Below are 18,579 nucleotides of genomic sequence, written 5' to 3'. Positions count from 1 at the left end.
AATAAGCTGTCAAGGGTGTATGTCATTTTTCCTCTAGAGAACAAATTTTAGTCAGAATGAATGTGCTTGTTTCCTTTCATCATTTTCTCCTTGAAAATAGTAAGACACAAAGCTGCATTAAATTAAGTCCATAAAATTGCAAGGATTTATTAAACAACAGCAAAGATAAAGCTTTTCCTTGATATCCCAACAAAGAATTCAGTTGTTTGCATATTTTCATTTCAACCCCTAACCTCTCCTGAGGACAAATAGATGTCTGACTAGTAAGCCTAAAGGCACAGAGTTGGAAATCTGTATTAATCCTCTGAATGCTGACTAATTTTCCTCAACATTCCCAGTGTGTGTGATGAATGTGGTTTTTAGCCAGAAGGCAAACTGGCATCTGAAGCAAAGCAAGTTTTTTGAAAAATAGTTATGTATAAATTTTCCCCCCCTAGTGTTTTATTATTATTTGTTTCATTATTTTATATTCTGCTATTTTTAAAAATAGCTTACTTGTGCTTTTCACTTTTGTGAGCAAAATGTTGGTCACTAGAAATGGAAATGTAAACTTGATTTTCAGTTTTTCTGTTCTGGACTGTGGAAAATAGAAGAAAGAATTGCATAAAAGATGTAGCAATGAAGAATTTTGCAAATTACAGCTTAGCCTTTAATGTCAGCGTTTATTAATGAACTCTTATATGGATATTATAGTAGCTGTTCTATAATTCAAAGTTTTCAACTCAGAACTTCTGTAACAAAGTTGTATTGATGAAATTTTGTTACTTTTTCGGTATTAAACTTTATTGTTGCTAATTTTTTCAGAGAGAACTACAGACAACTCCATCTAGTTGACTTTTCAACTGTGTTAATACCTAAGGATGGAAATTTGAATTCTGTTTTTTATAATTGTTTTACAGTAGACATCCAGACTTGCACTTGTACCATAATAGTCAGCTAGGGATTTCTGTAGTCAAGAGAGATGAACATACTAACATAATCTGCTATTGATGACAGTGAAAGTAGCAAACTGTCAAAGTAGTTACTAGCCATAGTTCAGACTGTGGCAAATATATAGAACTAGTGGAAACATTTGTTCCCCTTGATACTGAGTCAAAATAATTTCAGTTGGAAGGGACCTTGGGAGGTCAACTAGATGAACTTCTGACTCAGAGCAGGTTTGGTTAGATCAGGGACTGGTCCAGTCTACATATCTCCAAGGATGGAGATATGTGTTTGTACTCTTGTATTATCCTACTACTTCCTAACTGTATTGAGTAAGGCTCAGTGGCATTGCATGTACAACAAGGCAAGAAGTGGACAGAACAATTCTTAATGTGTTATGGACAATTGTGCAAATACTTTGATTTTTCTTTCCTATTTTCAGATAAGATTATTTTTTGTAATTGCACAAATCTTTTTAATGAAGAAGAGAGGGGAGGTGTTACAAGAGGTTGAATGTAGGAGAGAGCTGAACTCTTAGACTATTTTAAGATGTAGCTTGTGTTTTGAAAGAGTTTGAGAAACCATGCTATCTTCTTAAAAATAGCATGTATGTTGGAATGTTAGATTTATCCCATAAGACTTGGAATTTAATCCAGTAAAAAGCAGAAATAATTACTGAAACAATATAATTAGTATGAGCACAGTAATATACACCAAGAAATATGAAATAGTTAAATACTGTTCTGGGATGAAAAGGGAAAGATAGACAGTAATTATCAATCTAGATGACCACTGGATGGCCTCTTTGTTCCACAGAATGAATTGTGAAAACTCACTCTGGACTTAAAAGTTGACTTTCATAGGAAATAATAGTTTTGTGAGAATGCCAGCCCTCTTAATATATAAATGTGTGTGTTTCAGTATCCAAATCCAAGCTCTTATTCATGAAGTTCCTCAAGGTCAAAAAAAACCATTTTGATAGTTTTCCCCTTTAGACTGAAAAAATTGTAGTCCCAACTATGATTAAAATATCTTATATCTATCTTTCATGTAACATTTAAAACAAAACCAAAAGAAGACGTACTCACATTAGATTGCTAATGTAAGATGGAAGAAAATTACTCTGTCCAGAAATTAGTGATGATCATTATAAGTGAGAGTTGCATTGATTTTGGTAATTTCATTGGAATCCTGGTTTGTGCCCAAATTAATTGTGTGGTTTAATTTAAAACAATATTTGTTTATTTATAATGTGGTCTCAGATCTGTACTCTGAATTAAAATTGTAATAGCTAAAATGCTAAGCAAAAGGTACAAGATAGATGGTACTTCTCAGCTATTAAGTAAAAGTAGAGATCAGTATAATCTTCTCTTAAAAATTGTTTTGTTGAAGTCAAGAATGCTATCTTGGTTTTTGTATGGATCTTTGCTTGAAGAAGATTAAGTTCTGGGCTCAAATCTGTTTTCCAGTAGCTTCTACTATCTTACATAGTTTTGAGTTTGTGTTATGAGAACTTCCTTTTAACTGAATTTGGTTTTGCCATTGTTTAAAAGACCTGATGGATTTAGGCCTTGTGAGTCCTGGGTAGATTACCTTGGGTGATGTTCATTCTGTTTCAAGTGCTGAGGTTTTTAAGCCCCCAAAATCTTAGTTTCCCCCATTTTTTCAGCTTTAGTTCCTGTTTTTCAAATTTTAGTTAGAATCTTTTGAATTTGTCACTGAAATATTTAAGTCATTGTTAATTGTTATAAGGCCAAGTACATTTATCAGCTGTGATATTTGGGGGCAGTATCACAACTAGTTGGACAAGCGATTCGGAGAAAACAACAGGAATAAACTTGCCAACAAAGTTTTCAAGTTGACAAGCAGGTGTTCTTTATTGCGGCACCAGGAGGCGCACGTTAGGAGGAGCTATCCCCTGTGTCTCCCGGTGCCGCAATAAAGAATACCTGCTTGTCAACTTGAAAACTTTGTTGGCAAGTTTGTTCCTGGAGTTTTCTCTGAATCAATTTGGCACCCCAGATGGGACCCTCTCTGCTCGGCTGCAGGACCCGCTGAGGACAGGGCTCCCTAGGGCCCTTGGGAATTTTTCAAGGGACACCTTGACTCATTCGGATCGCTGCAGGAGCAGACAAGGACCATCTCATAAAAGGTATTCTTTTCTTTTGTATAGTCTGTAAGGTGCAGGGGGCATCTCAGTTTGGTAAATTGGTTTGGTAAGCGTATGCAAGGTTTGGAAGCCTTCCATAAATCGAGATAGGAAGTCTTGTAGGTAAAGGCGTATACCCGGCTGCTAGCGTCTGTTTTGTATACACCCACAAGAAGCAGGGGGCTTCTTGTGGTTTTGGGTCCTACAAGACACAGGGGGTGTCTTATAGTAAAGGTTTTGGATTTTACTGGTATACACCTGCAAAAAGCAGGGGGCTTCTTGTGGTTTGGGTGGGTCATACAAGACGCAGAGGGTGTCTTGTGGAAACGGTTTTGAATCTTATTGGTAAAAGTATTCGAATTGGTATTCAATTTGTTTTGTGGCTTGTTACAGTGCTGATTTTGGTGAACTGTATTATTAATTGTGGTCTGATAGAATTTTAGTCTCTGTATCTGTTTCAAGTGTTGTAACTGCGTGGAGTGTGTCTGTGGGATCCCTAGTGTGTGTGAGTGAGAGATTGATAATGGGAAATCAGCAGAGTGAGGAGATCATGAAAAAGAGTGCATTTTGTGCATTTTGGCACACTGGAAAGAATTGGGAGGGTCTCCTGGGGGCTCAGTAAATAAGAAAACATTGATAAAATATTGTAACCAATGGTGGCCTTTGTACACTCTGGAGGATCAGGAGAAATGGCCTAAAAATGGAACTCTGAATTATAATACCTTGTTGCAATTAATGTTGTTTTTGAGGCGGCAAGGAAAATGGGATGAAGTAATATATGCAGATATGTTTTTCACGTTGCAAAATCACCTGGAATGGCAAAAAGAATGTGGAATTAATATAGCACCTTTGGATCCTTTAATTTTAGCTTTAGGAAAAGAAAGGAAGCAGGCAAGGAATAGATTGGAAAGATGTTGTTCTGGTTGTGATATTGGGAAAATTTGTTTGAAACTTAAGAAACGAGCTGAGGATAACAGGGTTGAGGATAGAATGGAGGATTGCGTTTCCCCAAAAGTACTGGATCAGAGAACACCTCCGATTGAGGAGGAATCCTCTGATTCAGATGAGGAGCAAGAACAAAGTGTAAAGCAAGAACAAAGTGTAAAACAAGAACAAAGTGTAAAGCAAGAACAAAGTGTAAAAAAAAAAAACAAAGTATAAAGCAAATTTCCTCCTCTCCTCTTGCTGCCCAGATTCGTAGTAAAACTAAGACTGTCCTGCAAGCCCCTCTGAGGGAAGCAATGGGACTGGAGGGATGTACCAAAATAAAAGTGAATTTTTCTTTAGGAGATTTGGATAATTGGAAGCAGATTGCAAAAGAGTATCGAAATGACCCTATAGGGGTAGCAAAGAAATTTGAGATACTGGTAAAAAGCCAGGATCCTGACTGGAAAGATATAGATGTAATCCTGGATGCATTAACAGAGACAGACAATTGGTTATAAAAACTGCTTGTACTCAGGTAAATGCTCAGATTACTGCAGGGGCGATAGAGGGGAGGGTTGAAGTTCATATTCCCCTTACAGCTCCAGATTGGGATTATGATGATGATGAAGATTATGCATCTTTGAAAAGATATCAGAATTGGATTAAATATGGGCTTGAAAATGCTATTCCTAAAGTGATAAATTGGTCGGTGCTGTTTGAAATAAGACAAGGGCCGAGGGAGTCACCGACAGAGTTTCTGGATAAGCTCAGAGAAGCTATGCGAAAATGCACCACACTGGATCCTTCCTCAGAGGAAGGAAAATTACAGCTTGCAAATTCCTTTGTGGGGCAGTCATCGGAGGATATCAGGCGAAAGCTTCAAAAGTTATCTGTGACTGAAATAAGAGATATGGAAAAGTTACTGGAAGTGGCTTGGAAAGTATACAGGCATAGAGAACGAGTTAAAGAAAAAGTAGGAAAGGTTGTAACAACAGCTACGATTGCAGCACTGGGGCAAGTGAATGAGGGATATAGTAGCATGAGAGGCAGAGGTCATGGCCGAGGAATGGGAATGAGAGGCAGAGGGGGGGGGTTACAGGAGAACTCCCCTTAGCCAGGATCAATGTGCAAACTGCAAAGGGTTTGGACACTGGAAATGGGAATGTCCACAGGGAAAACAACAAACTCAATTGACCACTGAATTGGAATTAGATTGACGGGGACCTGGGGAATCTACCCTAGCGGATCCACTGGTTAAAATCAAGCTAGGGGCCACAGAAAAAGAAGTGGAATTTCTTATAGATACTGGGGCAACTTATTCGGTTCTGAACCAAGATCTGACACTAAAAGGAAAAGAGTCTGTAATGGTTGTGGGAGCTACTGGCCGTCAGGAAAAGGCATTCTTTCTAAAACCTTTAAAATATAAGATAGGAAAGCAATTGGGGAGACACACGCTAGGTGGAGCTATCCCCCGTGTCTCCCTGTGCCGGAATAAAGAATACCTGCTTGTCAACTTAAAACTTTGTTGGCGAATTTGTTCCTGGAATTTTCTCCGAATCACAAGTTCAAAGACTAGTTTGGTCATCCATGCACTGAATGCATAGGAGCCCAGTTTCTTCATGGCAGCTCTTGTGGCCCTCCTATGAGTATCGCATACCATGTGAAATGTGAAAATTAAAATCCTTTAGACTCAGCATGAAAACTGTCAAGGTGGGAGATCAATTTTGTGACATTGTCCTCAGGAATTTCATTCTTAGAGATCAAGTGCTTAGCACTCATGAGAAATGATAAAAGCTCATTTGTGTAGCAGTTTTCTGATGATCATTGTAAAATTTTCCATTTTCTGCCTCAAGTGTTCAGCACATTTATCTAGGTTTATACAAGCAAAAATCCCTTCTTGAAAAAAAGCAGTATCTAACAAACCATAGAAGTCTTCCACCAAAATTGGCTGATGTAGTGCAGATATCAAGGAGAGTATAGGAGGACAGGGAGGACTTAGATAATGGATTTCTAGATTTATCTCCTTTTGTCCTCAGACCTTAGTTGTAGCTTTTGTTTTTTACTGTAGGCATTAAATTTGTTACAAGTGACAAAAAGTATTTTAGGATGACATCTATGTAATTTTTTTTTTCTTAAATCTTTCAAATTAAGCTTTTATTTGTTTGCTTTATGCAGTAGTTGGAGTCTGGACTTGGATGCGTGTGAATCTTTTCCATATATATATTCTCAAAAGTTGTGTAATGACTCCTAGAATATGCTGAAATACAGTGTTCTTGTCAGTAAGAGCTCCTAAACAGAATGTACCAAAACCAGATGGTTGTTTCCAGTTATGACTCATACCTCATAGAGGTAAAAGATGCTTGGGAGATACAGGTGTGGAAACTCAGATTTGTTAGTCAGTACTTCCTCAAGCTGTTAGGAATGGTATTGAAGGGCAAATAAGTGAAGTGCTGCTATCATCTTATCATAGAATAGTTAGGGTTGGAAAGGACCTTAAGATCTTCTCAAATGCAGCTCATGTTTCTAAAACTACTTGACATATTCAGCTGATTTTTGTATGTTGCCATAGAAAAATACCCATGCATATTCAAACCACGCTTGGAACCTAAACTTACCTATGACTTACATGGTCAAAGAATTTTTCCTGACTATTGCTGAAAATATTCTGGAGCCCATTTTGATAGGAACTTGTGAAACAGTGCAGGATTCCAAATTCATGTTTTTGCTTTTAATGTCTATGGTCTTTTTATTAATTTTATAATTTTACTCCTAGTTTTCAGCATAAAGAGAATAGCCAAATGCTCTCTGTCTTTAGTGGTGATCATTGCCTGACCATCCTGGTTTCATTAATATCATTGACTCTCAGATGAAGAAAGGACACCTCTGTCACACCTTCTGGTACAGACAAATTGTCCTGTTTCTAAAGTTTTCCTAATGTGTTCAAAGAAATATTTAGTAATTTCTGAATCTGGAATATATTCTATGAAAATTGTGAACTTGGTGGTTGTGCCTCAAGTTGGCCCGATCACTGGGTATGTTGCAATGACGATGACTTCTTGAGAAGCAGATAATATACAAAATGAATATACCACATGCAGAATTTTTTTTTTTGCTTGTTTTGTTATTCTAGAGATGATGATGACGTCAATGATGTTGTCTCTGTGGCTGGTGTAAATCTTAATGAAGAAAGTGCCTGCATTATGGCTACCAACTCTGACTTGGTTGGAACCCAGATACAGTCCTGTAAAGATGAACCCTTTCTTGCTGCCATACCTCTACATAAACGCGTACTTGAAATGGGTGAGAACCATGTCCTTTCCTTTTTATAGTGTTTCCTTTGGAGTAACAGAATGTGCTAAGCACTTAAGATTGGTTTTTAAGCATTTTATTACATGATCTTGTATTACTAAACTTTTAAGGTTTTTGTGATAAAAGTTACTTAGTCTGGTTACGTCCCTCACATCTTCGACTGCCTGTATTCCCACAACTTATTTATATCAAGTTGCAAAAAAATAGTATACTGGTGCTTTTAAACTTCATGCTTTCCCTGTGTTTTTTGTATCCAAGGATCTCAAAGCTCTTTGCAAACATTATTTCTCACAATCCTCCTTCCTGTTTTACACATGAGAAGATTGAAAGTGAGAGGTAAAGTAAGTAGTACAGGTCACAGAGTGACCTGTGAATAACATTTAACAGAATATTGAATTTATCTGTCAAGATTTTCCTTTCCCATGCAAACCAGTTACTCAGTTCCTAACACCTGCATCTATTTAAGTTCATGGTGATTTTTTCATAGCATTTTTTCCAAAATGCTGTATTTATTTGTCCTGGTGATAAAGTATATTTATTTATTCTGCCATTTGAAAACAGAAGTTTAAAACTTTAGCGGAAAAATAACTCATCAGTATTGCTGATGTTTAGGGTTTGTAAGTATCCTCAGAATGTATTTTATGACATTCTTAATATTCTATATATGTTCTAGTACCTAAATGTATATTTTTCAGCATAATTTTGGTAATATTTTCAGAACTATCAGTGTCTTAAGATATTAAGCTCAAATTATTTAGGGGTGTGAATCATATTCTTTTAGAACTATACTTATATCACTAGTGAAATTTGTCAAATTTTTAGGGATCTAGTTCTGTAATTTTAGAGATAGAACAAAAATCTTGTTACAAATCAGTACAGTTGGGTGTCCTGGGTTCAGCAGTAGCAGTTATTTTTCTCCTTCTTAGTAGCTGGTGCAGCACTGTGTTTTTGATTTTTGGCCTGGGAACAGTGCTGATAACACCGATGTTTTTAGTTGCTGCTCAAATGTTTGGTCTGGCCAAGGACTTTCTGAGCCTCATGCTCTGCCAGGGATGAGGGAAAGCCGGGAGGAAGCAGGGACAGGACACCTGACCCAAACTGACCAAAGAGGTATTCCATACCACAGCATGTCATGCCCAGGAGGTAAAGGAGAGTTACTCGGAAGGGCTAGGGACTGCAGGGTTGGATGAGGTATCGGTTGATGCTCGGCTGGGGGGAGTGGGGCGAGTTATTGGTCGGCTGGTGCTGAGGTGTTGTATTCTTGTTATTTCCTTTATCATTATTATTATTGGTGGTAGCAGTAGTGGTTTGTGTTATACCTTAGTTACTAAACTGTTCTTATCTCAACCTGTGGGAGTTGCATTCTTTTTGATTCTCCTCTCCGTCCCTCTGGGAGTAGAGGGAGGGAAAGAAGGGGGGGAGTGAGTGAACGAGCTGTGTGATTTTGTTTAAACCACAACAGTTCTTTTTGGCACGCAACGTGGGGCCTGAAGGGTTGAGATAACGATGGATCTGATCCGGTCACTCGTCACAATGCTGATTTATTGGCTTTCAAAGTTGTTGCTCTTGATCTCACAGTTTCGGAATGCTGTACATTACTTAGAGCCAATATTTGCTGTGATAGTGTTTATCAAGTGTGGGGCTTGGGCTAAGGTTCTTGTTTCACTGTACTTCATGGGATTCTGTGATTCTGTGACTTGTAATACGGACGGGCTTCGGCAGCAGGGTGGGATGGACATGGCCGTGGGCTTGTACCTGGCCGTCCCGCTGCTCTTCACCGTCCTGGCCCTTGTCCTCGCCTCCGTCTTTGTGAGGCTGCGGGGAGCCGAGGGGGAGCGGCCCCGGGACCAGGCGGCGGCCAAAGCGGCCCGGGAGAGCGGCCCCGTGGACCAGGCGGCGGCGGGAGCAGAGCCGGAGGCCGGGAAAGAGGCTGCTGCCGAGCAGCGGGAAGAGGCGACAGAGGAGCCGAGCCCCGGGGAGGAGCGGAGCCCAGAGGCCGATCCCAGCCCCGCGACGGCCGAGAGCATCCCCCGGAAGCTGCCCGCCGAGCCCCAGGACTACACGCAGCATTTCCCAGCAAGGGAGAGGAGGAAGATCTGCACTCAGGAAAAGAGAAGCTGGTGGTGAGAGAGCCGGCAAGCACAGCAGCTACACCAGCCCCAGTGACAAGTACAGCAGCATCATTTGAGAGTTCTGAAGGGTTTGAATGGCCTTTGGGTACCCTTGGGACCTGCCTGCTGATTGTGATGGTGATCAGCATGTTGGCACACACACAGAGTGTGTTCTACCCACCACCATTTTGTCTGATCTCAAAAGTTAAGCAGAGTTGGGTTTGAGTCTTGTATAGAGTTAGACGACGATATAGGAGGAGCAGGAGATTTTCCCCAAGGCTGGACAGTCATGAGTGGAAGGGTGTGTTGGACAGTATGAGCGAGTATCTAGTCCACTGTGCCCCTCCAGTGCTTTGGAAGCATCAGAGATGGAAGGCAGCTGTATGGAGTCCCCAGGAACAAGCTGCAGAAACTGCTGAAGGGGACAGTGAATTATTTTGAGCCTGGTGGTCTCATGACATTTTAGGCCATCAGGGCAGAGATGCAACATAGAGATGGACTCACGATTGAGGGGTGGACTCAGCAATGTACAGTATTGCTGAGGTTATTCATGAGTGTGAACACTGCACACAGCCTCTCCTGCTCTGAGAGACTGTAACAAGAGATGGAGCCTGACATCATGGACCAGATGGACTCAGCAGCTTTATAGGGACTGGTCCATGCTCTAAGATAAGAGTGCACTGAGATAAGAGTGATGGTATATTGAAAATGTGGGATTTGAGCATGACGTGAATGGTATGGAGTAAGGGGTGGATACTGTCCTGGGTTCAGCAGTAGCAGTTGTTTTTCTCCTTCTTAGTAGCTGGTGCAGCACTGTGTTTTTGATTTTTGGCCTGGGAACAGTGCTGATAACGCCGATGTTTTTAGTTGCTGCTCAAATGTTTGGTCTGGCCAAGGACTTTCTGAGCCTCATGCTCTGCCAGGGAGGAGGGAATGCCGGGAGGAAGCCGGGACAAGACACCTGACCCAAACTAACCAAAGAGGTATTCCATACCACAGCACATCATGCCCCGGATGTAACGAGAGTTACCCAGAAGGGCTAGGGACTGCAGGGTTGGACGAGGTATCGGTTGGTGCTCGGCTGGGGGGAGTGGGGCGAGTTATTGGTTGGCTGGTGCTGAGGTGTTGTATTCTTTCCTCTTGCTATTTCCTTTATCATTATTATTATTGGTGGTAGCAGTAGTGGTTTGTGTTATACCTTAGTTACTAAACTGTTCTTATCTTAACCCATGGGAGTTGCATTCTTTTTGATTCTCCTCTCCATCCCTCTGGGAGTAGAGGGAGGGAAAGAATGGGGGGAGTGAGTGAACGAGCTGTGTGATTTTGTTTAAACCATGACATGTGGTTAGTTCTGAAATGTTTTCATTGAATTCATGGAAGCCTTTTTTACATTGCGGTTGCAGGTAAAGTTCTTCATTGACTTACTTGTCAAGCTTCACTCTTGTATTTTAACCAGTGCCCTTTTAAGCTCTCAGTCAGAGAAATAAATTATTTTGCATGCTGTAGTTATCACATTGTGATGATGTCATTATGTGATGCTGTCTGGGAAAGCATATGTGCAACATTTTGTGAGATGGTTCACCACCACCTGAGATAGGAACCCAGCAAGGTTTCAATTAAATTTGAGTAACTGTTGTGGGGAATGCTCACACAATAGATAATGCAGGTGTAAGGAAACAAAAAGGAAGCACACATAAAACTGTTAAGAAGAATAGGAAATCAGTAAAAAAATTGCCATATAAGCCTTAATGAATCACCTGAGTGTAACAATTGCTGTACAACATGAAGCTCTAATTACAAGTGCAGGACTTACAGGAACTTGTACATACTTTAAGAGCCACAGAACCCATCACTCTATTCATCACCACCTTTTGGGGTTTGCTCCTCTGAGGAACAAATCCCTATGGCTGTTTTTGAAGCTTTGTTGGTTTTGATAATTGAAATGAAACTTTAAAAGCTTTTAAAAGCAGCTGTAGGGATTTATTTCTCAAAAGCAGTGAATCCAGAATAGCAGCCACTCCTAGTGATCTCCTGCAGCCAGTTTTACAGCTTTATTTTGTCTTTACATGAAGCCTTTTATAGTTTTGAAAGTGGCTGTGGGGTCCACTAGTGGCTACTGTCTGGGATCTGTGGCTCTTGAGGAGAGAATTCCCCCAGCTGATTTTGAAGTTTTAGAAGCTTGGTTTTCACTGTGTGGCCAGATTTGTTGTTTGCATGGGTCCACACATAAATTTAGTAGTTTGTGCTACTGGGCACTTAAAATAATGACATTGTAAGTTCATGACAAAACTCAGTCTTAGCATATGTTGCTGTGCCTAGACACACCAGGACTAAGCAAAGGAGGCTGTGACCTTCTCAAGCACATTAGGAAAAAGAATGATATGTGAGTCCTCGTTCTTCTCTTTTTGTTATGCCTGTTGACAAATGAGATAAAATACATTATTTCTTCTTACTTTTACCTGAACAGGACTTAAACAGACCTTATTTTCTACCTTTAGGTCTATTCATATTTAATCACTTTAGTTTTAGGGCATGCTTTTAATGTTTTAGCAAAAGAGACATTTATGGTATGTACAGTATTAGGAAACTGCTCTTCTTTCCTTTCTCAGAAGCTAGATCTTTCAAGTTTTCTGTAATATTAATCTCCTTATCTCTTTTCTGAATAAGAGCTCTGTCAAGCAACTCAGTAGGGTTCCCCAAAGGCTGTTTCAGAGATTGTGCTTCCATTCACCAGTCAGAATATAAATCACTAAAGTAAGAGCAGATGCTATTCAGTCAGATGCCTCAAAGTTATAACGAAAGAGGTTTCTTAATATTTTGTAAATTCTTATCTCTACTGTAACTTGGCAGTGTTATTATCCAAACTTTATTTTAAATCTAAATGATTAATATTATTACTGATCCTTTTAAATGTGAGAAGCAACTGAAAGGTAATTCATTACAAAGTTATTAATCTACTTCCCACTTGCTTCCTTATTCAGTTCTGTATCTTGTCATCTTTGGCTGGTAATCATTGCCACTTGTTCATGTAGGAAGACAGGGCTGTGACTTTTTCAAATGCTTTTGATGCAAAATCAAGAGTGGATATTTCTTAGCAGATAATGTATTTCTTTTGCTATTCCATTCAGGATCATAAAACTTTAAACCCTGATATTTCTACATGGCAGCACAGAAAAATGAAATGTATGCAAAGAGTTGTAAGTCTTCTATTTTTGGGAAGCTGAGAGACAGAGGTTGATGTTCTTCATGCATGTGCATGCTGATGTGCATACAAACTCTTAAAACTTTCAAGGTCTTTAACTCTGTTAGTAAAATGGGTAGTATTTCTTTAAAGGGCAAGATAAGCCAATTAGACCCTCACAAATAAATAATGCTGAAAAATTCTAGCTTTTTCACGTGGTTTTATGGGAAAGAAATAAGAAATATAACCTCCGTAACTGTTTCACCTTCATTCATAAAGGTTTTTTTTGTGGCTAAGAATGCTGTATTAGTGAGGTTTTAGAAGCTGGTTTGTGACATGCTACATTTCCACTGTTTACCAAAAGGGGTGAAACGTTAATGAATAAAACAATATGACTTACCAGGTTATTTTAAGCATAATGGTTTTATCTGGTGTCCTGAGTTTGCCAGTAGCTGTTTTGCTCCTTCTTAGTAACTGGTGCAAGCTCTGTGTTTTGACTTCCAGCCTGGGCAGAGAGCTGATAACACCAATTGTTTTTAATTGTTATTAAGTAATGTTTATTCTGGCCAAGGACTTTGTGAGTCTCATGCTCTGCCGGGGACGAGGGGAGGCCAGGAGGAAGCAGAGACAGGACATCTGACCTAAGCTAGCCAAAGAGGTATTCCATACCACAGCACGTCATGCCCAGGGAGGTAACTGGGAGTTACCCAGAAGGGCACGGTCTCTCTTCGGGGGGGGGGGTCGAACTCGTTCGGCGGTGGTATCGTATTCTCTTCCCTTGTTATTTTCTCTTATCAATATTATCATTGGTGGTAGCAGTAGTGATTTGTGTTATACCTTAGTTACTGGGCTGTTCTTATCTCAACCCAAGGGAGTTACATTCTCTCGATTCTCCTCCCCATACCTGTGGGAGCGGGGAGGGTCGGGGGGGGGGGGGTGTGTGTGAGTGAACGAGCTTTTGTGGTTGGGTTTAAACCATGACATCTGGTTTGTAACCATCTTGTGAAAATAGAAACTGTTTGGCTTGGGAATTATTGTTACAGCATTGTTTCTGAGAGTGGATAAGAATTAGGATGCACTGTATTTTCTATTTAGTATTTAATATTAGTGAAAGATAGCAGGACATAGTGAAGGATGGGATAAAAGCTGACTGTTTTTATATTGCTTACTAGCTAAATCCATGGGAAAGGGAACAGCTATGTTGTGTGCTTTCCTGAGAAGCCTTTTGACTGGGAGTTGATGGTCTCTAGAACATCTAGTGGTTCTAAAAAGCTTGCTTTATATTTTGTGGTCAACCAAGCATGATATCCTCACAAGCTCAGAATCTGCAGCAGCTTATTAATTCCCACAGCTTTTGTTTTAATTCTGATTTCTTCTGCAACCAGGTGATGCCATTTTATTTTTGTTGGCTATCCCTAAAATGTCACAACTTGTGGAGAATCTTAACCGTAAATTAACTGTCTTATTGCAATAACACTGAAACTCAAGTTAGGCATACTGTATTCTTTGACTTAAGTTGTTTCTTTCTATTCACTTTCAGTGTTCTTCACCCTATTTTTCTACTTCATTTTTTATTATTACAGAGCGCTGGCTAAATAGAATAATTACAAATGTGAAATTCTAAGAAATGTGAGACTGGTTTGGCCATACTGAGTACATTTTAATTGCCCATCTTTTATTTTCCAAATTATCTTTACTTAAATATGTATAAAAATGTATTTGAGGATCATCAATTATATTTTTATTTTACATCCCTTTGGAATTATTTTTACACCTGCATTAAGAAATATTTTTTTCTGTTGCATGATTTTATAAAATACTGTATTTCAGTCTGCTTTCTATCCTTCTTATAAATTTCCTTTGGAAAAAGGTTATTGCATTGACAACACAGCATACACCTGCAACATTTCCTATCACAAAATTAGTACTGATTCTCTTGCTTCATCCAAATAGGGTTAGGCTAGAACATGCGTAGTGGTGCAGGCCAGTTATTATGAAGCTTGAAAATGTGCTGATGCATCCAAATTCCGCTAGTCCAATAATTAAAAGGCCTACGGTCTTTCTTAAAACAGCTTCAGAGAAGCTTGGCTTGATAGAATTAAGCCACTGTTTCTGTTAATGCAACAGTTGTAGGGTTAAGCGCAACATAATTTATAGCTTTAACTTTTTGTTGTTTTACATGTGATATATTCTTTTAATCCTGTCTGATTGATATTTGAGACCTCACTTGGAGTATTGTGTGCAGTTCTCAACATAAAAAGGACATGGAACTGTTGGAACAAGTCCAGAGGAGGGCCACGATGGTGATCAGGGTACTGGAGCACCTCCCATATGAAGATAGGATGAGAAAGTTGGGGCTGTTCAGCCTGGAGAAGAGAAGGCTGTGTGGAGACCTCATAGCAGCCTTCCAGTATCTGAAGGGGACCTACAAGGATGCTGGGGAGGGACTCTTCACTAGGGACTGTAGTGATAGGACAAGTGGTAATGGGTCAAAACTTAAACAGAGGAAGTTTAGATTGGATATAAGGAAGAAGTTTTTACCTGTTAGGGTGGTGAGGCACTGGAATAGGTTGCCCAGGGAAGTTGTGAATGCTCCATCCCTGGCGGTGTTCAAGGCCAGGTTGGACAGAGCCTTGGGTAGCATGGTTTAGTGTGAGGTGTCCCTGCCCATGGCAGGGGGTTTGTAACTAGATGATCTTTAGGTCCTTTCCAACCCTAACTATTCTATGATTCTATTCTATGATTCTATGATTGATAATTGTTCTGCCTTGATTCTTTCTTTGTTCAGTCACACTCAAATTGCATGTCTGCTGTAAAAATGCATGTTAAAACATAAGGAAATAGCTTATCTGTTTTTTCTGTGTTCTGGAGTGTATTGAAGCTACTCTGTATGTTGCATCACAGTGGTAGCCCAGTCGTATGCATATGTATATATTTTAAATTTTGATACTCTAGAGGACATTTTATGTTGCTAAATCATCTAAAAATTGTTTGGGATATCCTTCATGGAACCAGGCCAGTAGATTTCAGAGCCTCTATTTAAAGCATTTGTTACTAGTTTAATAAGAGAGTCATTCTGTCATCCTGTTTCATCTGTTTGTCAATAATTGTGCTCATGTTTGAGTGATATAAACTGTACTATCGAGGATTGCTCTTTCATATACAGAGTAGTTCTAACATAAAAGTACACTTATTTCTCTGGCTGGTTTACTTTAGAGGGTTTTTATAGCTGCTTAGATTACAGTTGTGGGTTCTGAAATTCTGAGCTATTGGATTGCCTGTGAATGTAAGGTTTTGTTTTCACTGCACTTTTTGTTGATGTGACTTGGTCGTTTTCATTGTTAACTTTTAACTTTTTATCCATGAATTGATTTGTCTTCAAACTGAAATATGCTTTTTAATATCAGTTTTTCTACCAGCATCTTTCTATCAGGGTGACCTCCTTAAATACTTGCGGACATAACTTTTGATTGTTTTTGGAGATAGTTCTAACATGTACTTGTTGTTAAGCATAACATTTTGAAATCGTGCATTGTCCTAATGACATATTTAGGTCCACTTGAAATGTACCTAGAGGGGTGTTTACTGTGATTCTAGTTGCTTTTTCTCAGGAAAAAAAGTTGTTGGGTATTGTATAGTCCAAATCACAAGTTATTGAGCATGCCAAATACATTGACTTTCTCTAGTTCCTATAAACTTCAGTATGTCACCTGCAGAGATGTGGCAGGTGAGGAGATGTATCTACATTCTGACATCTGGAATAGTTCTGTAACGTAGTGTAGACTTAGGGTTAGATTGTGGGTTTTTTTCATTAGTAAAATTTCTAACAAAATGCTTTGCTTAAATTTAAATTAGGTGTGAACTGCTCCCAATCTTCTTATCAGTGTCTATAGTTGTAATTTAGTTTTTTTATGTTGAGATTGCAGTTTACTATACATGTTCATTGGAGAATCTGGTTTTATATACCAACTTAATTGATTGCTAATGTTAAAACATTATAAGACAGTTATGTTATAACTTATTAGGGGGTTGGAGCACCTCCCATAAGAAGATAGGATGAGAAAGTTGGGGCTGTTCAGCCTGGAGAAGAGAAGACTAAGTGGTGACCTCATATCAGCTTTCCAATATCTGAAGTGGGCCTACAAGAATGCCAGAGAGGGACTATTCATCAGGGACTGTAATGATAGGACAAGGGGTAATGGGTTCAGACTTAAGCAGGAGATGTTCAGGTTAGATATAAGGAAGAAGTTCTTTACTGTGAGGGTGGTGAGGCACTGGAACAGTTTGCCCAGGGAAGTAGTAAATGCTCCATCTCTGGCAGTGTTCAAGGACAGTTTGGACAGAGCCTTGGGTGACATGGTCTAGTGTGAGGCGTTGTCATGGTTTAAGTCCAGTCAGTAATTCAGAAAAACCACATAGCCATTCACTCACTCCCCCCCCCCCCCCCCCCCCCCCCCGCCTCCTTCCTCCCCTCTGCTCACGGAGGGATGGGAAGGAGAATCAAAAGAATGTAACTCCCACGGGTTGAGATAAGACCGGCCCAGTAACTAAGGTATAACGCAAAACCACTAATTCTGCACCAATAATAATAACGATAAGGGAAATAATAAGGGAAGAGAATACAACTACTCACCACCCGCCAACCGATACCGAGCCCGACCCCGTCAGTGATCTAGCCCTTCCTGGTAACTGCGTACAGTTCTACATCCTGGGCATGACGTGCTGTAGTATGGAATACTTCTTTGGCTAGTTTGGGTCAGGTGTCCTGTCTCTGCTTCTTCCTGTCTTCCCCTCCTCCCTGGCAGAGCATGAGACTCAGAAAGTCCTTGGTCAGACTAAACATTACTTAGCGACAACTAAAAACATCTGTGTTATCAGCCTTGTTCCCAGGCTGAAAGTCAAAAACACAGCACTGCACCAGCTACTAAGGAGAAAAAATGACTGCTACTGCTGAACCCAGGACAGTATCCACCCCTTATTCCATAACATTCACATCATGTTCAGATCCCACATTTTCAATATACCATCACTCTTATCTCATATATATACATGTATATATATATACATCCACAGAGAGAGAGAGATAGCATTCCTTAGTGCGTGTCCCAATCCCTATAAAGCTGCTGAGTCCATTCAGTCCATGATGTCAGGCTCCATCTCTTCTAACAGTCTTTCAGAGGAGGAGAGGCTGTGTGCAGTGTTGGATAGTTGCCTGCTGATGCTGATCGTTCCTTTACCACATAACTCGTCTGGTTTCATCAAAGTTCTTTCTTTGTTGTGATGATGGTCGGAGGGAAGTCAGGGCCAGTCGCAGGTGACCTGAAGACATCTGGTTGGCGGGCTATGAAAGTGCTACATAGCAGGCAACAGCATACAATTGAGTTCATTGGCTGTTTTCCCCTAAAATAAAATCCCTTTGAGATACACATCAGACTTCCCCATCTTCCCGCATTACCCACCAAGTATATCCGGGTCCCTGAGCAAAAGCAATCCCACAAGTGGGTTTGCCTTTACCTGAAGCAGGAATAACCCAGACTGTCTTCCCCAGCAAATTCTTTATGTACACCACAGGAACATTGTCCCCTTCGACAATATGTAAAAGTTCTGACTGGACTGGGCCAGCCCTGTTGGCAAATCCTCTGGTGTTGACCAACCAGGTGGCCTTTGGTAATTGTGTATCCCAATGTTTGAAAGTCCCACCACCCATTGCTCTCAGTGTAGTTTTTAACAGCCCATTGTACCGTTTGATTTTCCCAGAGGCTGGTGCATGGTAGGGGATGTGATATACCCACTCAGTGCCATGCTCTTTGGCCCAAATTTCTATAAGGCTGTTCTGGAAATGAATTAACATAGTGTCACCACAAAATCTGTTTCTCAAGGCCCAGGATAGTGTTCCAGGCAGTGGCGTGGGCGACAGCGTACGTTTCCAGCCATCCAGTGGTTGCTTCCACCATGGTAAGCTTATGGCGCATGGCTTG

The 18,579-nt window shown here is 40.1% G+C and overlaps 1 protein-coding gene across 1 annotated transcript in view; it reads left to right on the top strand.

The window, feature by feature from the left end:
* LOC136004256 (transcription initiation factor TFIID subunit 4-like) overlaps positions 1-18,579 on the top strand; it is a 252,580-nt gene that overhangs the window by 72,766 nt on the left and 161,235 nt on the right. The window contains exon 11 of the mRNA XM_065660599.1: positions 7,131-7,300. Within this exon, the coding sequence (XP_065516671.1) occupies positions 7,131-7,300 (170 nt within the window). The remainder of the gene's footprint in view (positions 1-7,130; positions 7,301-18,579) is intronic.

This window comes from Lathamus discolor, chromosome W (assembly GCF_037157495.1).
Source record: "Lathamus discolor isolate bLatDis1 chromosome W, bLatDis1.hap1, whole genome shotgun sequence".
Taxonomy (NCBI): domain Eukaryota; kingdom Metazoa; phylum Chordata; class Aves; order Psittaciformes; family Psittacidae; genus Lathamus; species Lathamus discolor.
This window is presented reverse-complemented; position numbering and strand designations above follow the sequence as displayed.